The sequence below is a fragment of the Thalassophryne amazonica genome, chromosome 5 (assembly GCF_902500255.1).
Source record: "Thalassophryne amazonica chromosome 5, fThaAma1.1, whole genome shotgun sequence".
Lineage (NCBI taxonomy): Eukaryota > Metazoa > Chordata > Actinopteri > Batrachoidiformes > Batrachoididae > Thalassophryne > Thalassophryne amazonica.
The window spans coordinates 51,236,410-51,257,530 of record NC_047107.1 but is presented as its reverse complement, the minus strand read 5'-3'; the positions used below and the strand labels follow the sequence as shown (position 1 = coordinate 51,257,530).

At 42.1% G+C, this 21,121-nt stretch overlaps 2 protein-coding genes across 2 annotated transcripts in view; both read left to right on the top strand.

The window, feature by feature from the left end:
• Positions 1-11,513, top strand: part of LOC117510476 (betaine--homocysteine S-methyltransferase 1-like) — a 366,504-nt gene extending 354,991 nt beyond the window's left edge. Inside the window, 2 exon segments of the mRNA XM_034170203.1 lie at positions 11,110-11,338; positions 11,416-11,513. Of these exon segments, the coding sequence (XP_034026094.1) occupies positions 11,110-11,338; positions 11,416-11,500 (314 nt within the window). The 3' untranslated portion in view covers positions 11,501-11,513.
• A 2,709-nt stretch (positions 11,514-14,222) lies between these two features.
• The window catches only part of LOC117510473 (junction-mediating and -regulatory protein-like), a 133,026-nt gene continuing 126,127 nt past the window's right edge, over positions 14,223-21,121 (top strand). Inside the window, exon 1 of the mRNA XM_034170196.1 lies at positions 14,223-15,483. Within this exon, the coding sequence (XP_034026087.1) occupies positions 14,689-15,483 (795 nt within the window). The 5' untranslated portion in view covers positions 14,223-14,688. The remainder of the gene's footprint in view (positions 15,484-21,121) is intronic.

The window sequence follows — 21,121 nt, the reverse complement described above, 5'->3', positions numbered from 1 at the left end:
CCCGGATCCTGAGACTCATGTCAGGCATGTACGTCAGGTCCTGCAGCGGTTATTGGAGAACCGGCTGTTTTTGAAGGGCGAGAAGTGCGAGTTCCACCGCACTTCTTTGTCCTTCCTGGGGTTTATAATCTCCTCCAACTCTGTCGCCCCTGATCCGGCCAAGGTTGCGGCGGTGAGAGATTGGCCCCAACCGACAAGCCATAGGAAGCTGCAACAGTTCCTCGGCTTTGCAAATTTCTATAGGAGGTTCATTAAGGGCTACAGTCAGGTTGTTAGTCCCCTGACAGCCCTGACCTCCCCAAAAGTCCCCTTCACCTGGTCGGATCGGTGCGAAGCCGCGTTTAGGGAGTTGAAACGCCGGTTCTCGTCTGCACCAGTTCTGGTGCAGCCCGATCCTAGCCGCCAGTTCGTCGTTGAAGTGGATGCCTCTGACTCAGGGATAGGAGCCGTGCTGTTCCAGAGCAGGGAGTCCGATAAGGTCCTCCACCCTTGTGCCTATTTTTCCCGCAGGTTGACCCCGGCAGAACGGAATTATGACGTCAGCAATCGGGAACTCCTAGCGGTGAAAGAGGCTCTTGAGGAGTGGAAACACCTGTTGGAGGGAGCTGCGGTACCTTTCACGGTTTTCACGGACCATTGGAACCTGGAGTACATCCAGACCGCCAAGCGTCTGAACCCCAGGCAAGCCCGCTGGTCACTGTTCTTCGGGCGTTTTGATTTCCGGATCACATACCGCCCCGGGACCAAGAACCAAAGATCCGATGCCTTTTCCCGGGTACACGAAGAGGAAGTCAAGACTGAGCTGTCAGATCCACCGGAACCTATCATCCCCGAGTCCACTATCATGGCCACCCTCACCTGGGACGTGGAGAAGACCGTCCGGGAGGCCCCTGGCACGGAACCCGGACCCGGGGACTGGCCCTAAGAACAGACTCTACATCCCACCAGAAGCCAGAGCTGCAGTCCTGGACTTCTGTCATGGCTCCAAGCTCACCTGTCACCCAGGGGTGCGAAGAACCGTGGCAGTGGTCCGGCAGCGCTTCTGGTGGGCATCCATGGAGGCCGACGTCCGGGAGTATGTCCAGGCCTGTACCACCTGTGCCAGGGGCAAGGCTGACCACCGGAAGACCCAATGACTCCTCCAGCCGCTTCCGGTGCCTCATCGTCCCTGGTCACACATCGGCCTGGACTTCGTCACGGGCCTCCTGCCGTCCCAGGGCATGATGACCATCCTCACGGTAGTGGACTGATTCTCCAAGGCGGCCCACTTCATGGCCCTCCTGAAGCTCCCAACGGCCCAGGAGACAGCAGACCTCCTGGTCCACCACGTTGTACATCTGCATGGGATACCAAATGACATTGTCTCGGATTGTGGTCCTCAGTTCTCCTCTCAAGTCTGGAGGAGTTTCTGCAGGGAATTGGGGGCCACCGTGAGCCTCTCGTCCGGGTATCATCCACAGACGAATGGACAGGCAAAGCGGGTGAACCAGGAACTTGAACAGGCCCTCCGCTGCATGACCTCCGCGCACCCGGTGGCCTGGAGTGACCATCTGGCCTGGATCGAGTACGCTTATAACAGCCAAGTGTCCTCTGCCACCGGCCTCTCCCCATCTGAGGTGTGTTTGGGGTACCAGCCCCCATTGTTCCCAGTGGTGGAGGGAGAGGTCGGTGCCCCCTCGGTCCAGGCCCACCTTCGCAGATGCCGTCGGGTGTGGCGCACTGCCAGCTCTGCCCTGCTGAAGGCCCGGACGAGGGCCAAGGCCCATGCAGACCGCCGGCGTTCCCCGGCCTCTGCATACCAGCCCGGGCAGGAGGTGTGGCTTTCCACCAAGGACATACCACTCCAGGTCGAGTCACAGAAACTGAAGGACTGCTTCATCGGACCGTTTCCAATCCTCAAAGTCCTCAGTCCTGCCGCAGTGAAGCTGAAGCTGCCGGCTTCACTGCGGATCCATTCTGTCTTCCGCATCTCACGTATCAAGCCTCACCACACCTCATCCCTCCGCACCCCCGGACCGGCGCCGCCTCCTCCCCGGATCATCGACGGGGAGCCTGCCTGGACTGTTCGCAGGCTCCTGGACGTCCATCGCAAGGGCCGGGGGTTCCAGTATTTGGTGGACTGGGAGGGGTATGGACCCAAAGAATGCTCCTGGGTGAAGAGGAGCTTCATCCTGGATCCGGCCCCCCTGGCCGACTTCTACAACCGGCACCCCGACAAGCCGGGTCGGGCACCAGGAGGCGCCCGTTGAGTAAGTAAGTAAGTAAGTAAATTTTATTTATATAGCACCTTTCACAGACAAGAGCCACAAGGTGCTTCACAACATAAAAGCAGAGTACACCACACAAAACATCAGACAATGGCCGAGACATAAAAACATAAAACATAACATAGGATCACAGAGCAGCCTAAAAGCTAAGCAAACGCTTGAGTAAAAAAGAAAGTCTTAAGTTGGCTTTTAAAAGTATCGACAGAGTCCAGTGAGCGCAGAGAGAGCGGGAGACCATTCCAAAGCCTGGGAGAAACAGCCTGGAAGGATCGCTCTCCTCTGGTTGCAAAATGGGTGCGAGGAACCATCAACAGATTTTGGTCCACAGACCTCAAAGCCCTGGCAGGGGCATGAGGCTGGATGAGGTCACAGATATAGGGAGGCGCCTGGCCATGTAGAGCTCTAAAAGTTAAAACCAAAATTTTCGAAGACATGATTTAGCAGACTGGCCCAGGTCTCCCAAGTACTGCTGAATACCTGGAATATGGGCATCAGGGGCAATAACCAGTGTCTCTGTTTTGTCTGCGCCTGGGGGGGGTCCTGTTGTGTGGGCCGCTGAAGAGGAGGTACTGCTGGCCCACCACCAGAGGGCGCCCTGTGCACACACCCACCATTAACTGTTTCTGCCTCCTGCCAGCAGTACTAGATCGGAAAGCTGGAGACGGTGGCCACCTGGGGACTCAGGAGTTGGCGGCTCTGTTGTGCTTCAGATCCGTTGGCAGTGGAAATCGTGTGGGGCCCGGCTCTTCTCTGGACAGACGTCTTCTATCCTCGAGCCTGCCCACACGTCACCTTTGTATATTGACTGAAGTCAAAACCTGTGATTGTCTGTATTTCGTTGTGCACATTCACAACATTAAATTGTTATCTTTTTGGCTCATCCATTGTCCGTTCATTTACGCCCCCTGTTGTGGGCCCGTGTCACTACACTTTCCCAACAGCCAGCACCTGTTGAACATGCTTTTCTCTTTGAAAGCCTGAAGAAAATGGGACGTTCAAGACACTGTTCAGAAGAACAGCATAGTTTGATTAAAAAGTTGATTAGGAAAGGGAAAACTTGTACGCAGGTGCAAAAAATTATAGGCTGCATCTACAATGATCTCCAATGCTTTAAAATGGACAAAAAAAAAAAAAAGAGACGCGTGGAAGAAAATGGAAAATAACCATCAAAATGATAGAAGAATAACCAGAATGGCAAAGGCTCACCCACTGATCAGCTCCAGGATGATCAAAGACAGGCTGGAGTTACCTGTAAGTGCTGTGACAGAAGACGCCTGTGTGAAGTTAATTTATTTGCAAAAATCCCCCGCAAAGTCGCTCTGTTAAATAAAAGACGTGCAGAAGAGGTTACAATTTGCCAAAGAACACATCAACTGGCCTAAAGAGAAATGGAGGAATATTTTGTGGACTGATGAGAGTAAAATTGTTCTTGTTGGGTCCAAGGGCCGCAGACAGTTTGTGAGACGACCCCCAAACTCTGAATTCAAGCCGCAGTTCACAGTGAAGACAGTGAAGCAAGGTGGTGCAAGCATCATGATATGGGCATGTTTCTCCTACTATGGTGCTGGGCCTCGTATATCGCATACCAGGTATCATGGATCAGTTTGGATATGTCAAAATACTTGAAGAGGTCATGTTGCCTTATGCTGAAGAGGACATGCTCTTGAAATGGGTGTGTCAACAAGACAATGACCCCAAGCACACTAGTAAACAAGCAAAATCTTGGTTCCATACCAACAAAATTAATGCCTCGCAGATGTGAAGAAATCATGAAAAACTGTGGTTATACAACTACACTCAGCAAAAATATAAACCCAACACTTTTGGTTTTGCTCCCATTTTGTATGAGATGAACTCAAAGATCTAAAACTTTTTCCACATACACAATATCACCATTTCCCTCAAATATTGTTCACAAACCAGTCTAAATCTGTGATAGTGAGCACTTCTCCTTTGCTGAGATAATCCATCCCACCTCACAGGTGTGCCATACCAAGATGCTGATTAGACAGCATGATTAGTGCACAGGTGTGCCTTAGACTGTCCACAATAAAAGGCCACTCTGAAAGGTGCAGTTTTGTTTTATTGGGGGGGGGGATACCAGTCAGTATCTGGTGTGACCACCATTTGCCTCATGCAGTGCAACACATCTCCTTCGCATAGAGTTGATCAGGTTGTCAATTGTGACATGTGGAATGTTGGTCCACTCCTCGTCAATGGCTGTGCGAAGTTGCTGGATATTGGCAGGAACTGGTACACGCTGTCGTATACGCCGGTCCAGAGCATCCCAAACATGCTCAAAGGGTGACATGTCCGGTGAGTATGCTGGCCATGCAAGAACTGGGACATTTTCAGCTTCCAAGAATTGTGTACAGATCCTTGCAACATGGGGCCATGCATTATCCTGCTGCAACATGAGGTGATGTTCTTGGATGTATGGCACAACAATGGGCCTCAGGACCTCGTCACGGTATCTCTGTGCATTCAAAATGCCATCAATAAAATGCACCTGTGTTCTTCGTCCATAACAGACGCCTGCCCATACCATAACCCACTGCCAACATGGGCCACTCGATCCACAACATTGACATCAGAAAACCGCTCACCCACACGACACCACACACACTGTCTGCCATCTGCCCTGGACAGTGTGAACCGGGATTCATCCGTGAAGAGAACACCTCTCCAACGTGCCAAACGCCAGTGAATGTGAGCATTTGCCCACTCAAGTCGGTTACGACGATGAACTGGAGTCAGGTCGAGACCCCGATGACGACGACGAGCATGCAGATGAGCTTCCCTGAGACGGTTTCTGACAGTTTGTGCAGAAATTCTTTGGTTATGCAAACCGATTGTTTCAGCAGCTGTCCAAGTGGCTGGTCTCAGACGATCTTGGAGGTGAACATGCTGGATGTGGAGGCCCAGGGCTGGTGTGGTTACACGTGGTCTGCAGTTGTGAGGCTGGTTGGATGTACTGCCAAATTCTCTAAAACGCTGTTGGAGATGGCTTATGGTAGAGAAATGAACATTCAATACACGAGCAATAGCTCTGGTTGACATTCCTACTGTCAGCATGCCAATTGCACGCTCCCTCAAATCTTGCGACATCTGTGGCATTGTGCTGAGTGATAAAACTGCACCTTTCAGAGTGGCTTTTTATTGTGGGCAGTCTAAGGCACACCTGTGCACTAATCATGGTGTCTAATCAGCATCTTGATATGGCACACCTGTGAGGTGGGATGGATTATCTCAGCAAAGGAGAAGTGCTCACTATCACAGATTTAGACTGGTTTGTGAACAATATTTATAAACTGAAATCAATAGATGCTTTTTCTGACACAATGTACAGTATGTTCCTTTATCCAGCAATTACAAAACCAAGTAGAATAACATCTCACAGTGCCACAATAATCGATAATATCTTTACGAATATTATTGAAAATCAAGTTATAAGTGGCCTGTTCATATGTGATATCACTGATCACTTACCTGTTTTTATTGTTTATGACTGTGACCTTAAAAAAACTAATCATGACAGAGAAGTAGTCCATAAACGAATAAGAACAGAAGAAACAATAAATGCCTTCAACAGCAGTTTAAGTACACAAGACTGGAGTACGGTCTACAATGAGTCAGATGTAGATGGTGCATATAGCAATTTTATAGATATTTTCTGCACGTTGTATAAAAAACATTGTCCCCTTAAAGAATAGTATAAAAATAAAAGATACAATAAATGTCCTTGGCTAACTAAAGGAATATTAAAAGCCTGCAAAAAAAAACAGCCTTTATAAAAAATTTATTAATTCAAAAACAAAAGAAGCTGAAATAAGATATAAAGTATATAAAAACAAATTAACAGAAGTCATCCGAATAAGTAAAAAGTTGTACTATGATGAAATTCTACAAAAAAATAAAAACAACATCAAAGAAACTTGGAACATTTTGAACAACCTAATTAAACCAGGATCTTCCAATACAAGATATCCAGATTATTTTATTGATAAAAATGTTCATGATCACAACATGAATAATATAGTGAATGGTTTTAATAAATTTTTTGTACATGTTGGCCCTGATTTGGCAGCTGAAATCCCAAATCCAGGAATTCAGCAGTCTAATGAAACTATAAAAAGAAACATAAATTCAATTTTTCTTTCAGCAACAAATGAACAGGAAATAAAAGACATTGTTAATAAATGCAGAAACAAACTGTCTACAGACTGTCACGATATAGACATGGTATTAGTCAAAAAAGTCATCAACAACATTTCAAAACCTCTGACCTATATATGTAATTTGTCATTCCAAACTGGATGTGTTCCGGAAAAAATGAAAATTGCAAAAGTTATACCACTGTACAAAAATGACAACAAACATATTTTTACCAATTATAGACCAATTTCTTTACTCCCACAGTTTTCAAAAATCCTAGAAAAATTGTTTGACTCTCGTTTGGAAAAATTCATAGAAAAATATCGGTTAATAAACGAAGGTCAATATGGCTTTAGAAAGAAAAGAACCACTTCAATGGCTGTTATTGAGGCAATAGAAGAAATTACTAATGCATTGGACAGAAAAAGATATGCTGTTGGAATATTCATTGATCTTAAAAAAGCATTTAATACAATTAACCATTCAATTTTAATCAACAAATTAGAGAATTATGGTATCAGAGGAGTTGCAGGAAATTGGATAAAAAGTTATCTTACAGATAGGGTCCAATACGTGGAAATGGGAAATTACAAATCTGAATGTCTTGGCATTGCTTGTGGTGTCCCCCAGGGGGCAGTGTTGGGTCCCAAATTGTTTAATATGTATATTAATGACATTTTTAATGCATCTAGATCACTGAAACTAATATTATTCGCTGATGATACAAATATATTCTACAGTAGTGACAATTACAATGAACTTATAAATACTGTAAATGACGAACTAAGTAAAATAAAAAAATGGATGGACAGTAACAAATTATCATTAAATTTAAATAAAACAAAAGCAATGATATTTGGTAATTATAAGGTTAAATCTAAATTACAAATATATATAGACAGTGTCCAAATTGAAAACTCAGCTGAAAACAAATTTTTAGGAGTAATAATAGACAGTAAATTAACATGGAAAGCCCACATCAGACACATAAAAATGAAAATTTCAAAAAGCCTCTCTATTATGAATAAGGTAAAGCAATTTCTTGATCATAATGCACTCCGTACATTATACTGTTCCTTAGTTCTCCCATACTTAACATATTGTGTTGAAGTGTGGGGTAACAACTATCAATGTTCAACACAACCACTATTTATACTACAAAAACGAGCAATAAGGATCATACATAAAGTTGTATTTTTAGAACATAGCAATAATCTTTTTATCCAATCAAAATTGCTTAAATTTCATGATCTTGTAAAATATTCTACATTACAGATTTTATTTAAGGTATTTAACAAATCACTGCCAAGTAACATTCTAAAGTTCTTCTCAGTTAAAGAGTGTGTTCATAATCTTAGAGGTTTTGCCAAATTCACATTATTAAAAGTTAGAACCACTCGGAAATTTTTTTGTGTGTCTGTATGTGGAGCAAAGTTATGGAATGGTTTGGACGTCAGACTCAAGCAATGCCAAAACATTCATGAATTCAAGTCACATTACAAACAGAGGGTCTGGGATCGGTATAGAATGATTGAGACTTAACAATAAAAGCCATTTTACATTCATGGCTCATGACTCTGTATCACAATTGTTGGTTTGTGCATTATATGTTTCTTTCCTTCATATGTTTGGTTCTTTATCATAATTGGTATTGTTGTCTCTTATCATTGTTGGTATGTTTTTTATATGTTTGCTTTCTTACCGTAATTGGTATTGTTGTTTTCTTACCATTGTTGGTATGAGCATCATATGTTTGTTTTCTTTGCCGTAACTGGTATCGTTGATTTCTTACTATTGTTGGTATGTGCTTGTCGCTTGTTTATTATATTGGTATTGTTTTCTTGCTGCTGTTGGTATCTATTGTGGGAATTTACAAGTATTTAAATGTATTATTTTCTTAATTTTCTATTTAATTGACGGGAAGCAGCTATGCACTTTATGTTAAATTTGAATAAAGGGGTGGGATTAAATAAGTTTTCTTCCTCCCACTCCTTTTTGAGCAGATTCAATGTCCTGAGTTAATAGTAAATTCAGTTCTTTGTTTTTTTTATGTTATTGTTAAATTGTTTTTTTTTTTTCTGTTTTCTGTATTTCTTATCCTCTGCTCAAATAAAATAGATGATGATGATGATGATGATGATATTTGAGGGAAATGGTGATATTGTGTATGTGGAAAAAGTTTTAGATCTTTGAGTTCATCTCATACAAAATGGGAGCAAAACCAAAAGTGTTGCGTTTATATTTTTGTTGAGTATAAATACTAGTTTAGTGATTCACAGGATTGCTAAAAAAGCAGTTTGAACATAATGGTTTTGAGTTTGTAGCATCAACAGCAGATGCTACTACAACCCCTGGCAAAAATTATGGAATCATCGGCCTCGGAGGATGTTCATTCAGTTGTTTAATTTTGTAGAAAAAAGCAGATCACAGACATGACACAAAACTAAAGTAATTTCAAATGGCAACTTTCTGGCTTTAAGAAACACTATAAGAAATCAGGAAAAAAAAATTGTGGCAGTCAGTAACGGTTACTTTTTTAGTCCAAGCAGAGGGAAAAAAATATGGACTCACTCAATTCTGAGGAATAAATTATGGAATCACCCTGTAAATTTTCATCCCCAAAACTAACACCTGCATCAAATCAGATCTGCTCGTTAGTCTGCATCTAAAAAGGAGTGATCACACTTTGGAGAACTGTTGCACCAAGTGGACTGACATGAATCATGGCTCCAACACGAGAGATGTCAATTGAAACAAAGGAGAGGATTATCAAACTCTTAAAAGAGAGTAAATCATCACGCAATGTTGCAAAAGATGTTGGTTGTTCACAGTCAGCTGTGTCTAAACTCTGGACCAAATACAAACAACATGGGAAAGTTGTTAAAGGCAAACATACTGGTAGACCAAGGAAGACATCAAAACGTCAAGACAGAAAACTTAAAGCAATATGTCTCAAAAATCAAAAATGCACAACAAAACAAATGAGGAACGAATGGGAGGAAACTGGAGTCAACGTCTGTGACCGAACTGTAAGAAACCGCCTAAAGGAAATGGGATTTACATTCAGAAAAGCTAAACGAAAGCCATCATTAACACCTAAACAGAAAAAAACAAGGTTACAATGGGTTAAGGAAAAGCAATCATGGACTGTGGATGACTGGATGAAAGTCATATTCAGTGATGAATCTCGAATCTGCATTTGGCAAGGTGATGATGCTGGAACTTTTGTTTGGTGCCGTTCCAATGAGATTTATAAAGATGACTGCCTGAAGAGAACATGTAAATTTCCACAGTCATTGATGATATGGGGCTGCATGTCAGGTAAAGGCAGTGGTGAGATGGCTGTCATTACATCATCAATAAATGCACAAGTCTACGTTGATATTTTGGACACTTTTCTTATCCCATCAATTGAAAGGATGTTTGGGGATGATGAAATTATTTTTCAAGATGATAATGCATCTTGCCACAGAGCGAAAACTGTGAAAACATTCCTTGCAAAAAGACACATAGGGTCAATGTCATGGCCTGCAAATAGTCCGGTTCTTAATCCAAAATCTTTGGTGGAAGTTGAAGAAAATGGTCCATGACAAGGCTCCAACCTGCAAAACTGATCTGGCAACAGCAATCAGAGAAAGTTGGAGCCAGATTGATGAAGAGTACTGTTTGTCACTCATTAAGTCCATGCCTCAGAGACTGCAAGCTGTTATAAAAGCCAGAGGTGGTGCAACAAAATACTACTGATGTGTTGGAGCGTTCTTTTGTTTTTCATGATTCCATAATTTTTTCCTCAGAATTGAGTGATTCCATATTTTTTTCCCTCTGCTTGGTCTAAAAAAGTAACCGTTACTGACTGCCACAATTTTTTTCCTGATTTCTTATAGTGTTTCTTAAAGCCAGAAAGTTGCCATTTGAAATGACTTTAGTTTTGTGTCATGTCTGTGATCTCCTTTTTTTCTACAAAATTAAACAACTGAATGAACATCCTCCGAGGCCGGTGATTCCATAATTTTTGCAAGGGGTTGTATTATTGTGAACACCCCCTTTTCTACTTTTTTTTTACTAATAGCCCAATTTCATAGCCTTAAGAGTGTGCATATCATGAATGTTTGGTCTTGTTGGATTTGTGAGAATCTACTGAATCTACTGGTACCTTGTTTCCCATCAAACAATAAGAAATGTACTCAAAACCTGGATTAATCTTTTTAGTCACATAGCACTACTATTATTCTGAACACTACTGTATGTAGATAAAAACTTTGATATTTCAGCTTTTTTTTTAGCATTCTCACCTCAGTTACCTGCTGAATTTTGTAGTGTTGAGACTCACTGGTGGAATTTGCCTTTTTAATCTATTTATTAATTCTGTTAATGTCTGCTGTGCGAGCACCCTCCCCCAATGCACCACACCAAAAGAAAAGGGCATAAAATGCAGATTTTAACATTCACTACAAAATCTGTCTCCCTACCATTAAGCATGTAGTAACCCTACCTATAGAGAAAACACTGGAGCTGCCACTGGCTGTATGCTGCTAAAACAGACAAAGTGAGGCCAAGCTAAATTCTAAATCATTAAAAACAACAACCTCGATTTTCCCATCTTTTGATTCTCGGTTCCTCCAATTTCCTGTTGCTCCAGCACGTGGCCTCCTGCTGCACTGAGCTTCACTGTGTTCTTGTTCATCAGCGCTGGAGACCAGAGCAATGACCCGCTGGGACATACATAAATACGCCAGACAGGCTTGTGATGCTGGAATTCGCTACATCGGTGGCTGCTGTGGCTTTGAGCCGTACCACATCAGAGCGATAGCAGAAGAGCTGGCTGCAGAGAGAGGATTCCTCCCAGCAGCTTCAGACAAACACGGACTCTGGGGTTCTGCTTTGGCGATGCACACCAAACCCTGGGTCAGAGCCAGGTGAGCCCGTGCAGACGCACGACTATAGTGCGGATGTAAGACCTTTGACCTCTGCATTCACCACTGATTTGTCTTGGGGCTTGTCGAGAGTACTGGGAAAACCTCTGGCCTGCTTCTGGACGTCCCACATGTCCTTCCATGGCCATGCCGGTTGATGAGTAAACCTGCAGAATCATAAGATCATCTTTTCCTTTTCTATGTCATATTCTGAAAAAATAAGAACAAAGGGCTAAATCTGACTTTCAAACAAATAACACTAATCTGATCTATGTGTCTGAGGGTTATCTTATACATTCTGAATTACATTTTATGCACCCACGTCAAGGTTACCAAAATAGCTTTCTTCCACTTTTAAAACATCACCATGGCATGTCACGTATCCTTTTCGTAATCAAATGCTGACAAAGTTAACAGGGTGCACTTTAACGTGCAGCAGATTAGACTCGTTTATTGGAAGTGAGAAATTTATAGAAATGATTGAATCCGATTGCAGAAATAAACAAATATGTAATTAAATACCCCGTGACCCTTAATTGGAGTACGTGGTTGAAGGTGAGTGAGTGAGTGATACAATGAAATAACAAAATAAATAAGTAGATCACACTAGTTTTATCTGCACAAGAACATATTTTAATGTGCCAATAAGGCGGCGAAAGGCTCACTGCTTCAAAACCCAAATTCTTATTTTACTTTCACCTTAATTGTATTGAAATTTGTATCTGTTGTCTTTTTTCTTTTATTCTGAAATCTTTGCAGAATGCACTATGAGCTGCACTTCAAGACTGATTTTTAAAGAAATAAAGACTATTATTAAGACAAGAGGACACTTTTCCTTTCTTTGTATTTGAAGTCCAACTTACACACACGAGTTGTTCTTGACGCCGAGCAGCCTGCAGCCTGTCCGTCAACGTCACCACGTACGTACGTGCCTGCTCAGGTTGAGTCTTCAGTTGCCTTCAAGTTCTCCTCGGAAATCACAGCTCTCTGTCAAACGTTTATCTGTTTGCTCTGTAGGCAGGTTGTTTCAAAAAGAGTGGTTGAAGGAATTCAGTGATAGTTTGTGAAAACATGGTCTTGGATAATTGAAAACTGGTTACATTCTGGTGATGTTCCGGATCTACTTTAAAACTGTAACGATACATAATATCAAAAATGATCTATTTCATTTCTTTAACATTGTGAGATAGATTTTCTTTATACCCCATGATGTCACCATGATCTTCTGGAGTTAAAACTCAAAATTCTGACTTCTGGTTGGCAACCGTAGTTATAGTCAGTCATTATTGTGCAGCAAGTCGCTTAGTGATATAAGGAGTGCTGCCAATACTATGAATCCTAATCATACTTCATTTGCATCGTCCTGCAAATGGCTACCAGCCTAAACTGGGAAAGTCACTCCAGTGGTGCCCAAGGATCCTCCAAAGAGACCTTATACCAAAGACGTCCAGCCCTCATGACTCCATAAACTGAGGACCCAAAGACATAACTGTGACTGCTGAGATAAGTGAATGTCTCTACAAGTTCAAAACGTTCACCATACAGATACATTTCTCATGGCAGTCATTAAAAGTTTGGATCTTAGTCTTGATGCAGAACAAACCCATACACCCTGATTTCTCACTCAGCTTCTCAGGTCCTGCAATCAGGGCACCCACTGATTCTGTAAAGATCGCAGCATTGTTCACAAAGTCCAAGGTCAGTCAAAAGCACCTACATTGCTGGTTTTCATGACCCATCCCAACACCTAGTCCATGCAAGCATTGAACAGTGTAGAGAGGCCAGAACACCAGTTTTCACTGGGAAAAACTCAGTCTGTGCCTTCAGTCTGCACAGCACTCAGTATCTGTGTGTAGGAAGGGTATGACATCCAACTATTTTGTTTTATAACTCATTTTTAGTTATTAATTCACACATTCACGCACAAAAAAGCAGTAACAGAAGTTTCTTCCCAAAGCAGCTTGCAATCACATTCACACAGTGCTCTCAGAAACTTCAACTTCAGGTGCCAACCTGCACGCTAGGAAAAAAAAAGCAACAGTGGCTTAACTTTCTTGCTGAAGGGCATTCTGACTGATATTCCAAGAAGAGCAGCCTGGAATAAAACCACCAACCCTTCCAGTCATGGACATCCTTTCTGTTGGTGGTGAGTTAGGCCTACATAAATAGACACAACCAAGGTTGGGTAGGATTACTTTGAAAGAATACATGTGGATTACATGTATGTATGTACATACATTTGGATTACTTGTAATCTGATTACTTTTGGATTACATTTCAAAGTAATCCTACCCAACCTTGGACATAACACAATAAAATCCGCAATCTTAATGCAACTTGTACAGTGTCAAAAATTTACACTGACCAGGAATTGAACACAGATGTGCATGTTAACAGTTGAACTCATTATCCCACTGATCGACAGTCAAAACTTTGTGGTCTATTTAAAAAACAAAAAGATTTTTTTTTTTTTTTTTTTGGGTGTACTTGGTTTTGCAAGAACATTATTTTGATCATTTCATCTATTTCTTATTGCCTTTGTGGACTTGTGTATTTAGCTGTAAATGTAAAAAAAACTTTTGTTTGTTTGAAATGTTATGTGCTTAAACCACTTTTGGTCATTAAAATTGGCAAAATTATTTCCAAAATGTACTTTTTTCCCCCCCTACCTTTTGACATTAGGTATCAGATTTGGTATTGTGCTTACATAAACATGAAGAACAAAACACAAAACTGTTTAAGACCTTTTCACAGTATGGACTAAATAAAGTAGATTAAGTTATTATTAGTATTGTTAACAGCAAATTATTATTATTATTTTTTGTCTATTTCTTGTGTTGTACAGCTTGTGTGTTGTCGAGCCACTTCCTGCAGTGGAAATTCCGACGATTCGTTTAGACCGTGAATGCAGCGCCGTTATTTAGTGATCTTGCTGGGAAAGTGATAAATCAACGCTGAAGCGATGCTAACCTTTCTGGCGGCTGCGGTATCGGACAGAAAACGATACCACGCTCATTTATGGCTCCGTCGTGTCCCAGCTGAGCCATGTCCGCTGGTGGTGTCGGATCCCGATGTCAGTTTATGATGAAACCCTGGATGCGAGAAATCGAGGATAACGGAGCGCAGCGGACAGGCAGATCGACGGTTACAGACGTTAAATTAACGGCTTTAACCGCGCATACGCCGCGCTCCTGTAAAAGCTAAAGAAAACGTCAAGACAAGCGGTTCTGCTGGGCTGGTTTGGGCCAGAGATGGAAAAAATGACGCCGCACTCTGCCGCTGGTCTGAGTGAAGGAGGATAGAAAAACATCCCGAGATAAAAGACTTCGACCGTTACACTTCACCGCAAAAAAATGTCTTTCACCATGGAGGATAATGTGGAGTTGGGCTGGGTTGCCGTTCGACCGCATGCGTTTGAGGAGAAAGAAAAACATAAATTCGTTTTTATTGTCGCATGGAACGAGGTGGAGGGTAAGTTTGCCATTACGTGTCATAACAGGACGGCGCAGAGGAGAAGCTTTGGAAGGGACCTTCCGGTGGCGACTACTAGAGATGGAGACAAACCAAAATGGCCCGAAAGTCCCCTTAGGGGCAAAGTAGCCAAGAGTCCCATTCAAGGAGGTGGTTTTACAGGGTGCACATCCAAAACCAAGTCTCCCTCAGTGACAGGGACAAGTCCTGCCAAAACTTTGATCAGTCCTGATCTAGAGGTGTTGAAATCTACACCAGATGACCCTCTGCCCCCAACGTTTGAGAGTTTGGACTTGGAGGAAGTGGACCGTTTCAGCAGAGAGGATTGCAGCTGGGCTGGACTCTTCTCTTTCCAAGATCTTCGGGCAGTCCACCAGCAGCTGTGCTCTGTCAGCTCAGAACTGGAGCCCTGTCTTCCGGTCTTTCCAGAAGAACCAGCCGGGATGTGGACGGTGCTGTTTGGGCCTGCAAAGATCTCGGAAACTGAAATGGAAGAGTTGTGCTACAGTTTGCAGGTTTATTTTGGTCACGCGCTGGATACATGTGGCTGGAAGATCTTGTCGCAAGTTCTCTTTACTGAAAATGATGACCCGGATGAGTACTACGAAAGCCTGAGTGAGTTAAGGCAGTCTGGGTATGAGGAGGTGCTCAACCATGCTACGAAACATCTACAGGAGGTGAGAGATTTCATACATGTGCCAACATTCAGATCTGGGCACATGTTTGGCCATACCCAACATGAATGTGATTGGTCCATCTGTGTGTGTCGGTTTTGTCTTTGGTTCTCCTCAAAGGATTTAGTTTGCTCTGTCCACCAGGGGATGGTGCTAAAGCAGCTAGATGCTATAGAGGCATGCAGGGGTCAGCGCTCTTCTCTTTACTCATGCCCAACACAAGGCCAAAAAGCCCCTGATGTCCTCGGTTCTGCTCAAAGATTTGTAGTTCATTCTAACCACCAGAGGATGGAACTGTAGTTAGGAAAAGGTTCTCTTCTGGATACACACAGCCACCACAAGGGTAAACAAAATCCTCTTATTCTCAATGCCAGGTCAGGTCATCCAGGTCATTGTCATGTGATTGACGACTAAGATAGCAATGAAGTGAATCATTTGCCTATCAGGACTCAGGAGCACTTATACATAACCAAACACTGCCATGTTGCTGGTTGTATGGAAATCGGTGAAGGACGCAGTTGAAACCACTGATCTGTATATAACACTGGATGGCTCATTGGCCCACACACTCCCTACAAACCGCTGACCCAAATGGGCGGCCATCTTACCACTCGCATAGACGGCTTATTAGAATGTCACAAATTTCAATTAATAACCAACCTGATTCACTCATTTCCTTCTTTTTGTTCTCCAGTTAATGTAACCTTCATCCCTCCTAATCTGTGTCTGCCATGATTAGATAGTTGATTTATTTCCTTCCTTTGTTTTTGTACTCTGACACATTCTCTCCTTTTCTCAGTTACTGATATCTCACTGGGACAAAAAAGTTCTAAAAATTATGATTCTTTGCTCAAACGTCACACGCCAAAAAATGCAAAGAATTGCAGAGTGAGATGTTTTCCAGAAATGCATCTGCTAACGCTCAGAGTGAGGGGAATAAAATACATCAGCAACCACTAATTATTAGCACACGTGTGCAGCAAGACTTACAGTCATAGGTACTTTTATGTTGTCTTGCTAACTGGGACGTTAAAAAGTGTGACATGCCCTGTAAATCAATGAACCACATCGATTCATTTTATAAAAATGGATCAACTTCATCACATCATACTTGCTGTGCATTATGCCTCATAGGGACACGGACACACGCATACCCACAAGTCATCTTGCATAAATAATGTCTCCAAAACAAACTTCACTGGCATTGCTGCAGGCCGATTTCGGCATGCAGGCGGGGATGATAAACTGTTTTTTTTTTATTTTTTTTATGAAGCCTAATGTCTGGACAAAGAGGCAAAACATAACGTCCTTATATAACTAAATGAGGAATGTTACTTTTTTTTTCAGGAAGCCTCAACTGCTACATATGTACTTGACATTTATAGCATGATGACAAACAAAAAAGATCTGTTATATGCCATTGGTGAAAAAGAGAGTGTCTGCATTCAATTCAATTTTATTTATATAGCGCCAAATCACAACAAACAGTTGCCCCATATTGTAAGGCAAGGCCATACAATAATTACGTAAAAACCCCAAAGGTCAAAACGACCCCCTGTGAGCAAGCAATTGGCGACAGTGGGAAGGAAAAACTCCCTTTTACAGGAAGAAACCTCCAGCAGAACCAGGCTCAGCGAGGGGCAGTCTTCTGCTGGGACTGGTTGGGGCTGAGGGAGAGAACGAGGAAAAAGACATGCTGTGGAGGGGAGCAGAGATCAATCACTAATGATTAAATGCAGAGTGGTGCATACAGAGCAAAAAGAGAAAGAAACACTCAGTGCATTATGGGAACCCCCCAGCAGTCTAAGTCTATAGCAGCATAACTAAGGGATGGTTCAGGGTCACCTGATCCAGCCCTAACTATAAGCTTTAGCAAAAAGGAAAGTTTTAAGCCTAATCTTAAAAGTAGAGAGGGTGTCTGTCTCCCTGATCCGAATTGGGAGCTGGTTCCACAGGAGAGGAGCCTGAAAGCTGAAGGCTCTGCCTCCCATTCTACTCTTACAAACCCTAGGAACTACAAGTAAGCCTGCAGTCTGAGAGCGAAGCGCTCTGTTGGGGTGATATGGTACTATGAGGTCCCTAAGATAAGAAGGGACCTGATTATTCAAAACCTTATAAGTAAGAAGAAGAATTTTAAATTCTATTCTAGAATTAACAGGAAGCCAATGAAGAGAGGCCAATATGGGTGAGATATGCTCTCTCCTTCTAGTCCCCGTTAGTACTCTAGCTGCAGCATTTTGAATTAACTGAAGGCTTTTCAGGGAACTTTTAGGACAACCTGATAATAATGAATTACAATAGTCCAGCCTAGAGGAAATAAATGCATGAATTAGTTTTTCAGCATCACTCACTCTCTAAAATTAGAAACAAGACCTTTCTAATTTTAGAGATATTGCGTAAATGCAAAAAAGCAGTCTTACATATTTGTTTAATATGCGCTTTGAATGACATATCCTGATCAAAAATGACTCCAAGATTTCTCACAGTATTACTAGAATTGGTCCTAGCACAGAACCTTGTGGAACTCCATAATTAACCTTAGTCTGTGAAGAAGATTCCCCATTTACATGAACAAATTGTAATCTATTAGATAAATATGATTCAAACCACCGCAGCGCAGTGCCTTTAATACCTATGGCATGCTCTAATCTCTGTAATAAAATTTTATGGTCAACAGTATCAAAAGCAGCACTGAGGTTTAACAGAACAAGCACAGAGATGAGTCCACTGTCTGAGGCCATAAGAAGATCATTTGTAACCTTCACTAATGCTGTTTCTGTACTATGATGAATTCTACAACCTGACTGAAACTCTTCAAATAGACCATTCCTCTGCAGATGATCAGTTAGCTGTTTTACAACTACCCTTTCAAGAATTTTTGAGAGAAAAGTAAGGTTGGAGATTGGCCTATAATTAGCTAAGATAGCTGGGTCAAGTGATGGCTTTTTAAGTAATGGTTTAATTACTGCCACCTTAAAAGCCTGTGGTACATAGCCAACTAATAAAGATAGATTGATCATATTTAAGATCGAAGCATTAAATAATGGTAGGGCTTCCTTGAGCAGCCTGGTAGGAATGGGGTCCAATAGACATGTTGATGGTTTGGATGAAGTAACTAATGAAAATGACTCAGACAGAACAATCTGAGAGAAAGAGTCTAACCAAATACCGGCATCACTGAAAGCAGCCAAAGATAACAATACATCTTTGGGATGGTTATGAGTAATTTTTTCTCTAATAGTTAAAATTTTATTAGCAAAGAAAGTCATGAAGTCATTACTAGTTAAAGTTAAAGGAATACTCGGCTCAATAGAGCTCTGACTCTTTGTCAGCCTGGCTACAGTGCTGAAAAGAAACCTGGGGTTGTTCTTATTTTCTTCAATTAGTGATGAGTAGTAAGATGTCCTAGCTTTACGGAGGGCTTTTTTATAGAGCAACAGACTCTTTTTCCAGGCTAAGTGAAGATCTTCTAAATTAGTGAGACGCCATTTCCTCTCCAACTTACGGGTTATCTGCTTTAAGCTGCGAGTTTGTGAGTTATACCACGGAGTCAGGCACTTCTGATTTAAAGCTCTCTTTTTCAGAGGAGCTACAGCATCCAAAGTTGTCTTCAATGAGGATGTAAAACTATTGACGAGATACTCTATCTCACTTACAGAGTTTAGGTAGCTACTCTGCACTGTGTTGGTATATGGCATTAGAGAACATAAAGAAGGAAACATATCCTTAAACCTAGTTACAGCGCTTTGCATGGACAAGATGGCATCAATGTCTCTGCACTGTGTCAAAGAAAGCAGCAAAAATCTGACCATAAGAAGACATATTCCTATATTGGCCCTGGGGCCCATTGGTGCTGATGTTTATGTCCGGATTCTACAGCGTAAAGTGGATTTGAGTGTCCAGTTCCCCACGTATGTGATGGTAGGCCGACCCAGCTAACTTTGGCAGCTAAGGCCGGTGCCCATTTGCAGCTGGGTGGACTGAGACAATGCAGATAAACAGGTTGTGTGACTGAAAATCTAACCCAGGTCTACAAAATAGTAGTAGGGTTGGACATTTGGATGATTCCATCACCCATGGCTTACTGACATCATGGTTGTGATGCCATGTTCAATTCTATGTTCCCTGCTATAAAGTTAACACATTTACTTGTTTGCGCCGGGGTTTCCCCAGAGATGAAAGTGAGTACTAATGAATATGTACTTTAAAGTGCATCAGCCTCAGTCTGCACAAATGAAGGATGACTGTGAGACTTTATTACGATGGGAAACAGCTGAGGCGCTCTGTGCACAGGCAGAATTGTTCTGGGCACAGCCAGTGTGTGCTGCTGCTTGGCTCACAGAAACAAAAAAGTTAATCTGACGTACTGAGTGGAGTCTGCCTTCTTGGAGTTATGTGGACACGTATGGAGCTAAATCCAGGCCAAAAGTTTTGTAATCTGAAAATAAAACAAGATTGAAAAAATAAATTTTGAAACTGAAAATTCAATGTTTGTTCTTGAATTTTATAATCATTTAAAAAGTATTATCAAAATAAAAATAAGTGTAAGATATATATTTTTCAGTTTAAATAAATTTTTGATTTAGCTCTGTAATTATTTTGAAAAATAATTTATTTTCATCCATATTTCTTTTCTTCACCTTCAGATATTTTTTTTTTTACTTTCAGATCTTATTTTTTGAGTTTCAAACTTTTGGCCCCGTTTTGGCATGGGAGGGCGTGGCTTCGATTGAGAGGGGCGTGGAATTGTGAGTGACAGCAGAGCAATCAGTCCTCACATGATATTGCTTTCAAGAAACCTGGGTACTTTGATAGATAATGACTTAACACTTTCTCTCCACTGTATTGTCTTGATACCTGTAAATAAAGTGATGCTAAAGTTTAAAAACTGGAAAATATGCAAGATTGTAAAGTTTAACACCTATACCTAAAAAAACGATGTATCCCAAATCCACACAGGACCGTGAATGCAGTGCAGCATCGCCACATCACTGCATTGCTGCAGGAAAATTCAATTCAATTTCAATTTTCTTTTTTTATATAGCGCCAAATCACAACAAACAGTTGCCCCAAGGCGCTTTATATTGTAAGGCAAGGCCATACAATAATTATGTAAAACCCCAACGGTCAAAACGACCCCCTGTGAGCAAGCACTTGGCTACAGTGGGAAGGAAAAACTCCCTTTTAACAGGAAGAAACCTCCAGCAGAACAGGCTCAGGGAGGGGCAGTCTTCTGCTGGGACTGGTTGGGGCTGAGGGAGAGAACCAGGAAAAAGACATGCTGTGGAGGGGAGCAGAGATCGATCACTAATGATTAAATGCAGAGTGGTGCATACAGAGCAAAAAGAGAAAGAAACAGTGCATCATGGGAACCCCCCAGCAGTCTACGTCTATAGCAGCATAACTAAGGGATGGTTCAGGGTCACCTGATCCAGCCCTAACTATAAGCTTTAGCAAAAAGGAAACTTTTAAGCCTAATCTTAAAAGTAGAGGGGGTGTCTGTCTCCCTGATCTGAATTGGGAGCTGGTTCCACAGGAGAGGAGCCTGAAAGCTGAAGGCTCTGCCTCCCATTCTACTCTTACAAACCCTAGGAACTACAAGTAAGCCTGCAGTCTGAGAGCGAAGCGCTCTATTGGGGTG